At 39.0% G+C, this 13,788-nt stretch overlaps 1 protein-coding gene across 1 annotated transcript in view; it reads left to right on the forward strand.

The window, feature by feature from the left end:
- Positions 1 to 12,000, forward strand: part of CCDC28A (coiled-coil domain containing 28A) — a 29,120-nt gene extending 17,120 nt beyond the window's left edge. The window contains exons 5-6 of the mRNA XM_089676250.1: positions 1,721 to 1,743; positions 5,182 to 12,000. Of these exons, the coding sequence (XP_089532376.1) occupies positions 1,721 to 1,743; positions 5,182 to 5,236 (78 nt within the window). The 3' untranslated portion in view covers positions 5,237 to 12,000. The remainder of the gene's footprint in view (positions 1 to 1,720; positions 1,744 to 5,181) is intronic.
- The last annotated feature ends 1,788 nt before the right edge of the window (positions 12,001 to 13,788 follow it).

The following is a 13,788-nucleotide window of genomic DNA, read 5'->3' on the forward strand; positions in this document are numbered from 1 at the left end:
AACTTAACTGCTTCCCAACTGCCCTATAGCAGAACTACTACTATGGGGCGGCAGGGCTGCGTAAAATCACATATATATGCGTGATTTTGTATATCTGGGTAGGGGGCATGCGTGTGCCCTACCTGCACCGCCATTGGCGGCTACAGCTGACAATCACCGGGTCCCCGCCGGAGATTCCCCGCCGACACCTGACGATCACCGAGGAACACTTACTGCGCAGAGGTCTGTATATAAACAATACAGATCTCTCCCCTGTCAGCTCCAGCATGCTGCTTTGTTTTGCTCTGCATAGCAGAGCAATACAAAACAGCCTGCCTCCCTAGTAAAACACAGCACACAGTAAAACACATACAGCACACCCTTTGATTGCCCCGCAGATGTTAACCTTTTCCTTCCCAGTGTCATTAGGACAGTGTCAGTGCTTTTTATTAGCATTGATCACTCTATTAGTGTCACTGGGGATGTCAGTGACCGTTTCCACCCAGTGTCAGAATGCCTGCCGCAGTCCCGCTATAAGTTACTGATCACGACCATTACTAGTATAAAAAAAAAAAAATCCCAGTATATATATCGCCATTTGTAGATGCTATAAACCGATTAATTTACACATGTTGGGATTTTTTTTATAGCAAAGACATGTAGCAGAATACATTTTGGCCTTAGTTTATGATGAAATTTTATTTTTTTTTTTAATTTTTTACTGGATATGTTTTATAGCAAAAAGTAAAAAATGTTTGGCCAAACTGACCAAAATTGTTGTTTTTTTTTTGTTTATAGTGCAAAAAATAAAAAACGCAGAGGCCATCAATTACCACCAAACAAAAGTTCTATTTGTGGGGCGAAAAAAGAACATAATTTCATTTGGGTGCAGCGTTTTCATGACCGCGCAATTGTCAGTTAAAGTAACGCAGCACCATATCGCAAAAAATGACCTGGTCAGGAAGGAGGGTAAATTCTCTGGAGAGCAAGTGGTTAATTTGAAACTCTGAACAATAAAAATTGATATACGATGCAGTCCGTCATTAGCAATAACCCAGTATTTTAATACTTTAAGGCTAGGGTCACATCTGATTGCTGAGGTGCAATGTGTTAAAGTGTTCACGTTTTTTTTCTCCAAACCTTAATGTGCACTGCGCTAAGCAGCCCATTCAGAATAAATGGGCTGGAATGCACCTCAGCATCCCAGATCTCAGTACTGCACTTTTTGTGACAGCACACTGCTCTGCAACATACTTTAGTATGGTGTTGTGCTGCTGTGCAGCGCACCTCTGTGGACAAGATGCATTGGGGATCCATTCATGAATGGCACCACATTGCGAATAGCATGCAGTACCTCATGTTGTAGTAATGCCCACAGGTATGTGCACATTTCCTCAAATAATGGGAACAGTGGGAATGCAGTTCAAGCAACATTTTTTTTTTTTTTAATGTGACTAAAGGCTGATCATTGTATGAAACTCCAGCTGTGTTTGTCCCAACCTCTGTAAATGTCACTTTTGATAGACAGCTTGGCCTTGCATGCAGGTGTGGAGAAAATATATGTAATGGCATGTGAAATAAAAACCTTATTTGCATACAATACTGTTGTTACAGAGATTAATCGCATGAAGTTATGAGAGTGCAATATTTTCCCTATGGTGGTCCTTTACATTTTACTGGTTTAGGATGTTTAGTGTATTTTTTGTTTGACGTTTAACTTTTTTTTTTTCTTCATCTGCAGCTAGAGGAGCTGAATACATCTATGTATCCTTTTACCCTTTTGCTATTCAAAGCTGTTTTTTTAGCATTTTTAAAAAACCATTGTAGATCTTGAGTATTTACTGTATATACACACAGGGGTTAGACTGAAAAATGGAAACACTGCATGATTTGCAAGTGTGCAAGTGACAACGTGTTTTGCATTGAAAGCAGAAGTGATCATTGAGTAAAGAGAGAATATCAATGAGCGCTTAATGAACAAAGAAGCGGCTACGCAATAAAAAGGAAACCATAAAACCCTTTAGAGTAACTAAGATAAGAAAGTGCTGCGCCAAAACTATATAAGAATATTAATAATAATAATAGTAAGATAATGAGGTCAAAGAAGTGTCTGGGCCACGTAAAGACCATAAATGAACATCATAATAATAATTAAAACCATAAATAAAAGTCCATAAATAAATTCGAAGGTCATGCGGAAGCCCCTAGGTGACGCAATTAATCCCAGTGGTAATCCAACATAAAGGTGGGTGGCAACAAGTAGATAAAATGCGCACTCACCAGATGCAGAAGGAAAATGCACAATGTATTTAATCACACGGAGGTCTGCCCGGAGTCCCTCTTAAATGGTACAGCTTAGAAAAGGTAGCTTAACGTCAGGGTATCTTTACATCCGGGGGTCCACTTTAAGGACATATAATCGGCCTCTTCAAAAACCAGGGATGGTTACCAGAGGGAGCTCTGGGGAATTAAAAGCTCACCAAGGAGCCATGAGGGGAATGCCCATAGTGTAGTAATTCAACTTAGTTTTATTAGTAGTCATAAAAAGTATATACATAAACGGTGTATGAATGAACGGACACAGTCCTTCCAGAGCAACACAGTATGGAATACTAAAAACAAGTATTGCAGAGTAACGCAGCAACAAAGAAGAGCTGCTATGTGCACTGACCAGCTGGTATGTTGTGGGGGACTGCCGGACCTCCGTGATCCGGCGGCATAGCGTCAGTGGCATGCAGGCTCTTCCAAAATTGTTGCTTTTAGTATTCCATACTGTGTTGCTCTGGAAGGACTGTGTCACGTAGGGGCTCACGCATGACCTTCAAATTTATTTATGGACTTTTGGAAGTGAACATTCTTTTGCCTCCATTGTCTGATGAGACGCCTAGCTAACAGGTGGGAAGCCTAACTTTCGTCATTCACTGCGTGCGCTGCTAGTAATACGGAGTCATGTCAGAGCTTGAAATTGCGCCGGACTGTGACCAAGAGTAAGAAAAGAACTGCAAAGAAGACTGACAAGCTCAATCTCAGTCCTGTGAAGACTGAGATTAGGCTCTGCAGTCACTTTTGCAGCAGTTGTTTTCTTAGTGTGTGTGTGTGTGTGTGTGTGTACAGTATATGCCAAAAAAGTTTTCTTTTCTGTTAAAAAAAAGTATCACAGACACTATGGGGAAAAGTACTGTAGGAGAGGATGGGGATGAAAGCTTAAAAAGCACAAATAGCAATAGCATGACACCCCCCCACCCTCTGTAAGCCTGGCAGCACAAAGGTAGGTGACACCATAATGCTGCTCCTGTTCTGTTTATGTGGATTAAATCCTGCCTGAACTACAAAACAAAGTATTTTATTTCCACAAGTGATACTATATAAACCAAGCATCACTATTACCCGATTGTAAAAGAGTAAAGGCCCATTCAAACTTCTCCATATTCCCTCAGTGCATGCATTTCACTGCATAAAAATTCATTGCAAGAAGGACAACAGCATGGCATAGTTTTGGCTTGAAGCGCTGATGATACTGCCTATACTCTAGATATAGTTCTAGCTGAGGGGAGGGTGCCTCCATGTGAGCTACAAAGAAGAAGTAGAATGCAGAGGCTGAGCAGTCAGGTGGCTGCATTAAAAAAGGTATATGCCTTTAATAATGTTATACAGACATGGATAGCTGCTTTGGTCTATCCATGCAGTACATTACGTACTGAAGGCATTGCCTTGTTTTATACTTTGAGCTCGCAAACTGGAATAAATAGTTAACGCACAGAAACACAAGAATGATGCAGTTATGTACTAGTTAAACACATCCGAACCATGGAAAATCTCCTATTCTGAGCATTTCTTCGTTTTTAAGTTGTATAATGCTTTAACAAAAACTGCAATGAATACACACAAAAACACAAGCTAAAAACATGCATACACACTCATTTCAGAGTGTGTTGATGCATAGACATAGATGTGATAACATGCTGGATGTTTTCAGAATACCCATGCCCCCCTGCATTCTGGTGTCACAGATATTAGCAGTTTTGGTTCTGTTTTTCATCATTGTACATCACTGTGTAGCACTAAGGAATCCCTAAACAAGCCACTCTGTGTTTTATTGTGTAATTTCTTTATTTTTGCAAAGGTTATATGAAATACAAAGACTGACAATATACAAACAGTCACAGTGTTAGTACAGTATCTTGTGGAGAAGATTCGTAATCACTTTGAAAGTGGTAAACAAAAAATAAAGCATCAGAAGACATTTCAATACTAGTGTGTAGTTGTGAACATTTGCTGAGACCAATATTACAAAAATGAATTCCAGTAGAGAACATTAATATAAAGAGTAGTATACTCTGTAATATATTGTAGGTTCGTTATTTAGGTATTCCATAAATTAAATAGAGCAATGCTGCAGAGATCTTAAACAAACAAGGAGGGGGATCACATGGCCATGAGTAGTGGAAAAACAAAGAAAGGAAAAAAAGTAGTGGTCTAACTGGCATGGGGGATGCATAAAATTGCAGCTTAGCTGCCTGCTTTTACCTCCCCTGGCCACCAGTGTGAAAGGTGAAAGACCCCCTAGTGGTGTATTGACAAAAGCTGCAAAGTCTGCTTCCCTATAGAAATAGATGAGCCTTAAGCCAGCCATAGATGAAGTGATTTTCTTTCCTGTAACCATGGGTTGCAGGACAGAAAATTGCTTGATTCCCCCATGAACACTTGTCCTTATTGATGGATGAATCCCTCCCGCAGAACTATTGTATTCTTCTGGTGGGGTGAGCCATCCCCGCCAGGAGAACACAGTGATTACTGCTAGTGGCTATAACGCTAAAATCCGACAGGCTTGTTGTACCAAACTTGATCGATCGGTCAACTTTGAGTACAATCAGCCTTGCCCATACCTGGTTCTAATCATGGCAGGTCCCTGCTGAACCGTCCGAGATTCAAACCTTCTGTGGACGGCTTTAGAAAAGCTCTCCAAAATAAAACTCCTATTGCAGTAGATGCCTGAAATTTGACTTCTCAGTACAGATTTGAACAGGTTTCAGTATTGCAAGCATACAAACTTCTCAATTATGTGACATTTTTGGAAGATTACCACAGCTGCAGTTTTAATTTTGAAGAAAATTTTTAAAAATGAAAAGTAAAAAAAATGTATAGCAATTATATAGGTTGTTGTAGTTTTTTGTGGAGATTTTCTTTAACAGCTTGGTTCAGACAAAAGCTTCACTTAGCAGATGTTCAGGATATCCCCAAAACAACAGCTAACTGAAGAAACACCCACATCTCCTGCAATGTGTTCTTCTTTTAAGCTAAATTATTTTTTTTCTTTGTCTGCTAACAGTGTTCTAAACAATTAGTAACATGAACTGTATTGTTCCATGGTATGTTCACTTTTTCTATACCTCATACTTTCACATTTGTGAATGAAATGAATGTTTCTCCAATGCTTCCATTCCCAGGCTGAAGAATGATGTGAGATGTTTCCAGTAACTGGAGTATGTTTCTGTAATTCATTTGTAACCAAGGTGTCAGTAAGGGTGTCTGCTGACATAAGAGACTAATGCAGCTGTTCTGGGTGGGTCAAGGAAACAATCATTTGTTGTAAGCATTCCTTTGCCCTGATTCCTCAAGTTGCACAATCACGTAGGTTGTAATAAATAGTGCTCATAGTGATATTAAACCCCTAAATAAAAATTTAATTTACTGCAGTTTACCAATCCTTGGATGTGGTGGCTGCATTTGTTTTCTCTTCTTCGGTTTGTTTTCCTTTATTTTCACCTGGAGATTGGGCCAGTAACACACTTTGTGTTAGGGTCTCTACTCCACTGGAAGTAAAAGGCAATACCTTTGGACAACAACATTGTCAACCTGGGGAGAGGATATTGTTAGATGCACTAGCAGATTTAGATGGACTTGATTAATAAATTAGCACTGAATTCCTGCTAACAGGAACTGTTTTTTTTCCCCTTAGGATAAAGGGTTTGCATACAAGAATGAAAAGCTGACCATTGTGTTCACCCTTGTTGGTGTTAAATGATTTGTGTCAACCCTCAGACACTTTTGCAGGGCAATGTGGTATTCTAAAGGAAGTTAAAACATAACAAATTTACTCTCAGGATTAACAGGTGAAAATATGCAGCCACTACATCTAAGAATTGGTAAGCGACAATATAATACATTTTTGTCTTTGTTTAAATACAGCTTTAAAATAGAACTTCACTCTCTCATCCAACATTGACTATTTTGAATCCTTATGCTGCTAGCATTAGTAAATGGATAGGAAAGTATTTATATTTACTTGTTTTTGACTTCCTAATTTCCATGCCTAGGCAAATGATGTCATACATCCCAGAAGTCTTCAGGAGGGGAGGAGGGGTTTTCCTAGCTAAGCACACCCTCCAGTCAACATGCCTGAGCTAAGGGAAGATGGATTCCAGGAAGTATTTGCTACGTGAATCATCTGCCCTTACTCAAGTTGGCCACGGCTAGAAATGCTAGGGTTTTTTCAAAGTGATTTCTCAGCAAAATAAAGCATGGAGACATGGATGGATGGGTGAGTTTTCTTTGAACAATAAAAATAAATTAAATAGCGTTTTTGGTTTGTGGTGCTCAAATGGAGTGTAGTTCTGCTTTATTAAGGTATACCAAAATTATATAAAATAAAATTGGTTGAGAGACTGCTTTAGCATGTCCAAAGTGCACTTTATGGCGTCTTAAATGCTGTATGTATTTAGCATGATGAATTAGGACTCATAACCCTTATCCTTTTAAGGGGGAAGGTCATTCTGACTGCTTGGTTTTTCCTGCTGTTGCTCTCCTCAAAACAGATTAGCCCTGACCTATACTGGCAGAGTGTTCCTCTACCTCCTCCATCAGCACAAACTTGCACATCAGCCATAGTGAATGTGCAGTGATTATTTGTAAGGAAATAGGTTTTGTGGCCAGACTGTGCCATCTTGTATTTTATAGCTAGCTTTAGGCTCGGAAGACCTGGTGAAGGTGGGGGGGACATGGCATATCATAATCACATCAATCCTTGGTCATTGAAGTGTCTAAAAGAAGGTTAATTCATGTTAATGGGATTCCTTTCTCCTTCTGATAGTGTGCTGACAGTATTTAAAGGACAGTTTGCTTGCTGTAGGCAATAGAGCTTTCTTTAAAGGCAATGACATGATAAATCACACTTGAAATGGCTATATAATCATGGTAAAGCTTCTTGTTGGCGGAAAGACGAACTAGATGTTAGTCTGGTTAAAAACATGACTGCTTTTATTACTGCATCTATAGCCCCTTTTGCAGCCTCCTGCTGGTCCTTTAGGAGGATCTAAATGCTGGTAGGCAGAGGCGGGCATTTCAATAATGCGACCACTGTGACTGGCAGTCAGATGATTGGAAAGCTCCTGATTTCAAGTATGCGTCTGGAGCTTTCTGGTTCCCGTTTTGTTACTGTGCTGGGAGCATGCTCTCAGCACAGTAAAGTATTTACCTAGGGCCACATATACACCTTCCGAGATGCCACCTTTATTTACCAGGTCTGCGGGAAGTGGATAGAATTAGGAAGTGGAGTAAACAAAAGTTTTATATGTTGAAATAAGAACTCTGGACTAACAAAGAATGTAATACATTGTTTTAATGCGAAGCTGTGAATGTGAAATTCCAGTCAAATACTAACTAAGCCCCAACCTACCCTCACCCCCATTCTAAGCCTATTCTTTCTACTCTGTAAAAGGAAAGATATGTATACATTCATGGGCAAAAATATTGGCACCCCTGCATTTCTGTCAGATAATGCACCACTTCGCCCAGAAAATTGTTGCAATTACATTTGTTTAGGCATTCTGATGTTTTTTTTTTTATCTTTTGTTTGTATTGGTACGAAACAAAAAAGTGGAGAAACAAAAAGCCCACCCAAAGCTCCAAAAATGGACTGGACAAAATTATTGGCACCCTCAATTTAATATTTGATAGCACACTCCTTGGAAGAAATCAAGCCATCAATGAGTTTCTTACCTCTTTACTGCAATTTTGGACCACTCTTCTTTCGCCAACTGCTCCAGGTCTCTCAGACTGGAAGGGTTCCTTTTCCCAACTGCTGTTTTGAGATCTCTCCACAGGTGTTCTATGGGATTGAGATCTGGACTCATTGCTGGCCAGTTCAGTACTCTCTAGCACTTTGTCTGAAACCGTTTCTGGGTGCTTTTTGATGTGTGCTTTGGGTCATTGTCCTGCTGTAAACTCATGACCGCTGACGGAGACCCAACTTTCAGACACTGGGTCCTACATTGCACCCCAGAATTCTTTGGTAGTCTTCATATTTGTCATGCACATGGTCAAGACATCGAGTGCCTGAAGCAGCAAAGCAACCCCAAAACATCAGTGAACCTCCACCATGTTTGACTTTATGGACTATTCTTTTCTTTTAGGCCTCATTTTTTTCCCCCCGAAAACAGTAGAATGATGGGCTTTACCAAAAAGTTGTAATTTTGTCTCAGTTGTCCACAACACATTCTCCCTGAAGGATATTGGCTTCCTCTGGTAAGTTTTGGCAAACTAATCTGGCTTTTTATGTTTTTGTGTCGGCAAAGGGGTCCTCCTGGGTCTTCTACCATGGCATCCCTTTTCATTCAGATGGCAATGTATAGTGTGAGCTGACACAGTTGTACCCTGTGCTTGAAGGTCAGCTTGAATTTGTCTGGAAGTTGATTGAGTTTCTTTAGCCACAATTCGAACAATTCTTTGTTGCAATCTTTGATCAATTTTTTCTCTTTTGTTCACGTCCAGGTAGATTAGCTACAGTTCCATGGGCTATAAATTTTTGACAATGTTGCGCACAGTGGACACAGAAACATTGAGATCTCTGGAAATGGGCTTGTAACCTTGCTTTTCCACAATTTTTATTCTCAAATCCTCAGACAATTCTTGGCTGCTCTAAACCCCTATTCAATCAGCGAAACACACCCTAAAATAATATGATGGTGCCCTAAATAGTTGCTGCTAAAACACTCTTAGTGACTTTACAACACCTGTACCAAAATGAATAACAATAAAGTGTAGCGCAACAAACTAATCTCATATAAAAATCAAACAAAAAACAATAATTAAAGTTCCATGAAAAGGTCTCTTATAACACCATTGTGCAAAAGATAAATCTCTCTTCAGTGCCAACCGTGCCACTACCATTCGGTAAAAACCTGCTCACTTCACTTTATGACCTCATCAGTAGGTCATTATGTGCTCAACATATGGACAGACTTGTGTACACCCTCTGTGGTCTTCCTCCAGTTCCTCTCCCGCCACTGCCACAGAGGAGTGTATACTGTGGCGGTGCCGGGAGACGCGCTGGAGGAAGACCACAGAGGGTGCACAGAAGTAGAAAAGCATGGACAATCTTAAGGTTACACGCTCATCTCCACAGATCTTAATGTTCCTGTGTCCACTGTGCGCAACATTGTCAAGAAGTTTATAGCCCATGTCACTAGGTGCCCTGGACGTGAACAAAAAAGAAAAAATTGATCAAAGATTGCAACAACAAATTGTTCGAATGGTGGCTAAAGAACCTCGAAATTATTGTTCTTTTAAAATTTTTATGAGATATTAGTTTGTTGCGTTTACACTTTATTGTTCATTTATTTGCTGCTGTTTCTCTTTTCCATGCCCCATGTGGCACACACAGACACACAACAGAAAGGTTGAGTCAACTTTTCACCATTTTAACTGGTTTCCGACGTGATTTTTATATTGTCAGCACCTGTTAATTGATACAGGTGAGTTTAATTACAAATAATTACAGGAGCATCACAAAGTTGGAATGCAATTATTATTTCTTACAATTTTGAAAGGTGACAATCATTTTGTCCAGTCCATTTTTGTAGTTTTGGGTGCAATGTGTCAGATTTTAGCTTTTTGTTTCTCAACTTTTTTGTGTCATGCCAATACAAACAAAAGCAATAAACTCGAGAATGCCTAAACATTTGTAGTTGCAAAAATATTCTGGGGCAAAGTGGTGCATTATCTGACAGAAATGCTAGAATGCCTTTATTTTTTGACATGGCTGTATGCACATCTTTCCTTTGCCTATTCTGAGGCCACTTCTGTCTGGTCAGATGATCAGGTCCCAGACCTGGCTTCATTGTAAAGGAGGGACATCAGACAGTGTATGCCCCATAGTAAGCCTGTGGGTGAGGTCAGCACCCAGGCTCTGCAGCCATTGTCAATCTCCTTCACTGAAGCTGGCCACTGGAGAGATGTCTGACAGGTGACTGGACCGGATCGCCCTCCGCATAGGTAAGTATAGACTTCTTCACTTTATAGGGTTGTTAGAATAGGCTTAGAATGGGGGTGAGGGTACGTTTAGGCTTAGTTTCTATTTAACTTATTCTAGTTTAGTTTTGGATAAAGTGGGAAAGGGTTATGCTTTTATCAAGTTTTTACTGCTATCCTGTGATTGATAAGATTTTTCTTTTACTTCCTGTTATGGTGACAACATTTTACCAAAGCAGGAAGTGAGAGGAAACCTCCAGCAAGGTCAGAGATACCCCCTTTTCTTGAATAGGGGAAGGCTTGAACCCCTGTATAGTGTGGTCTTTGTTGTGTCCCTGTTGAAAATTTTCCCTCACTTTCTGTTTGGTGACAACATTGCCACTGGGACAGGAACTGAATATAAATATACCCAATGAGGCCTCAAATATGTATCTAACAGAAGTTTACTACTCTATCGAAAGCTGAAAAAAATTGCTTGCTTTTATATATTTTTTAATTTTATTGAATCTTCTGAGCATTTTTTCTTTGTTTTTCTCAAATATGACATGCCAAAAAGTTAATTTTTTTTCTTTTAAATTCTTCCCTCTGTCTAGCAGTATATAGGTATGGGGACCCAATATGCATTTGTTTGTTTTCACAGATGTGGTTATCTTTCTAAAATAGCTTTGGGGACAGGTTAAAGTGTTACTAAACCCACAACCGTAAAATCAGTCTGTATATGCAGTAAAGCATGCTTGTTATACTCACTGTGGAACGTAAGGGGTTAATCCTCTGCATTGTGTAAAACAATGCTGTTTTGATCCTGACTTCTCTCATTCTCCCCTTCTTGCAGTGCTCCCCTCTTATCTCCTGGTAATACATATCGTGTAAATACACTGCACATGCTCAATTTGGTGTGTATTGCGAGAGAGGTTTTTTTTCTTGGGAGAGTGCATGTGACCAGCACAGGGCCAATCAGCACTGTCCAGACAGAGGTTGGTGTTCTGCATCCTCTTAGAGAAAACTCCTCCTACAATCTTTAACCAATGATCTGCTGAACACTGAGAGAAGTCACAAGACTGCTCTAACTGCTGATGAGAAAAGGTATTTAGCAGTTTATATTTACTAAAACAATTGCATTTTCATGTTCTGTTGGGAGACCAGATATAGTGAATGCATGGTCCTGGGTTTAGTAACACTTTAAGTATAATGCTGCTTTTAGCAAATAGTGGTTGACGGAGTTCCTCTTTTAGTCTCCTGTAGAGGTAATAATGCTTGAAAAGTGAGACAACTTGAGTCTGCCATTCCTCTGAGTAATAAAATGCATAAATTTGTCTAAAATGCTCAATATTTGCTGCACAAACATCTACTGTATTTTCAGTTCAAACGTGAATATGTTCAGTGATCAAAACTTGATGCTTATAATGTTCAATTGATGCTTGTAATATTTGATTCACTTTGGTTATGCAATCATGTGTTTACTTTTATTCTTTTATTGATCTGTTAATTTTATTGATGATTTTTTTTTTGACAATCACAAATCTGCTGTATTTTCTGTGTTTTTTTGTATGAATGGGCTGTTTTGATTTTTTTTTTTTTTTTTACAAAGAGCAAGATATTCATTGTATATAACTTGTACATGTAAGCTGAAATTATATTTTTATGTGATTTGCTTCAAACTCTTTATGGAGAGAGATGATTTTTGTGGGAATATTTAAATACACATGTGATGGTTGCACGATTAAATGACTCACATTTGTGTTCACAACCAAATAAATACCCATTGCATATTTACCTTTTACAGTATACATTCTTTGGTGTGTAACTATCAGTTTGTCTTAGGATCAAAAAAAAAAAAAATCAGTGTACACGAATTAAAAAAATTATAAAAAAGAGGGTTTTTGGTAGAAGAGACAGTGCATGTCTATCTCCATAGCAAATTTTTGATTTCAAGACTCAGTTCTGTTTCTGAACAAACCTAAAGCCAAAAGTCATCCTTCTGACACACTATTTATAATCTCTTTACTTCAAAATGTAAGGTGCCCACCAGGAAATAACAGTGCACCTTAAAGTATACCCTCCCCCCCCCCCTTCCCCAAGCTGCAATTGCTTGCCACCTTCTAAAAATGCTAGCTGCGTCTGGCTTCAGTATTTTTATGTCATTGACCTAGAACAAAAGGTCTTGGTCTGTTGCATTTTTGGCTCACCACTTGGTATTCAAGCCTCAACTGTAAAGGACAATAATCATTCCTAAATAAAAAAAGGGAAAAAAAAAGAAAAAAAAAAGCAAATTTTGATACAGTACCTTACACATGACTTTTGGCACCGAGACCCTAAAGGATGGGTGCTGAAGATACAAATCAGTGGATGGTATGCTATTCAGGATTATATGGGTATCCCCCACACTTCAAATGACTAAAACACATTACATTTTGGAGCCATTTAAAGTGATACTATACACATAAACACACTCTGTTTAATTTACATTGTCCCTTCTTTTTCTGTATGATGATGATATCATTGTATTTATTTTATTAAAAAACAAAAATCTAAATACTTTTTTTTTAATCAATATACAGCTGTTACATGACCCAGCTCTCTCCCAGCCTGTCTGCAGGGAAACATAAGCAGGAGGAGCTTCTAGTCCTCTGCTGCTGGTCACCTGCTCAAAATAAAAAAACAGCCTTTGGAGAGTTAAAAGAAATAATATCAACTCAAAATTGAGCATGTGCAGTGGCTGCCAATACTGCTCTGCAAAATCCCCAACTGCATTGGGGACATGGACAGAAGGGGGAGATGGATAACAGCAGGTTCAGAAAACGAATCCCATAGTCAATGAGTGAATATGAACAGCATGTAATACAGTATTTATTGATAGTTATTTTATGCTGTGGATTTTGTGACACTTTAAGGACCCTTTTATAAAGGCAACAGTGACCATCCAGAAAATCTTTACTGTTGCCATAATAAAGGTAAAATCGTAGAAATACAGAAAGGAGCATCAGACCAACACCAGAAGAGTCCTAGACCATTTTAATAATTGGTAAAAAAAAAGTAATGCAAAGGCATCCAAGGCGTTTCAGGGGCAATACTGCTCCCTTTCATCAGGGCTCAGCACAGGATAAAACTTGGATGGGTTAAGTGAAAACAGTGACTTTGCAGATCTATATTATGATCAGCATTTAACTCTCCTCATGGAGTAACAGCTTGCTGTCAAGCCTTAATAAAGGGGTCCACAGGCGGTTCAAAAATGTTGCAACGACTTCCCAATTGACACGCAAAAGCTGTTACTTGAGCACCTTGAGCACGCTTGCTTGTAAAGCCATATCTTAATAATTGTATTTCAGTCACCAAAACTGTAAATGCATGCAGAAATCTATCAATGTACACATTTGGGAGCTGTCATTGCTGAATAAATCAGGCTTCAATCATGTAGGGTATGAAAAAATGGACAGTTGCATAAAATGAATGCCCATGTCAACGTAATCTGCAATTCTTTTTTTAATTGAATGTCAATACGTGCCAAAGCATTTGTTGACATGCAGTTTGTGTTTCCTTGATTTCAAGGGACTGCATCAGGCA

Source organism: Staurois parvus, unplaced genomic scaffold, assembly GCF_062004578.1.
Source record: "Staurois parvus isolate SC_StPar_1 unplaced genomic scaffold, SC_StPar_1.0 ptg000165l, whole genome shotgun sequence".
Lineage (NCBI taxonomy): Eukaryota > Metazoa > Chordata > Amphibia > Anura > Ranidae > Staurois > Staurois parvus.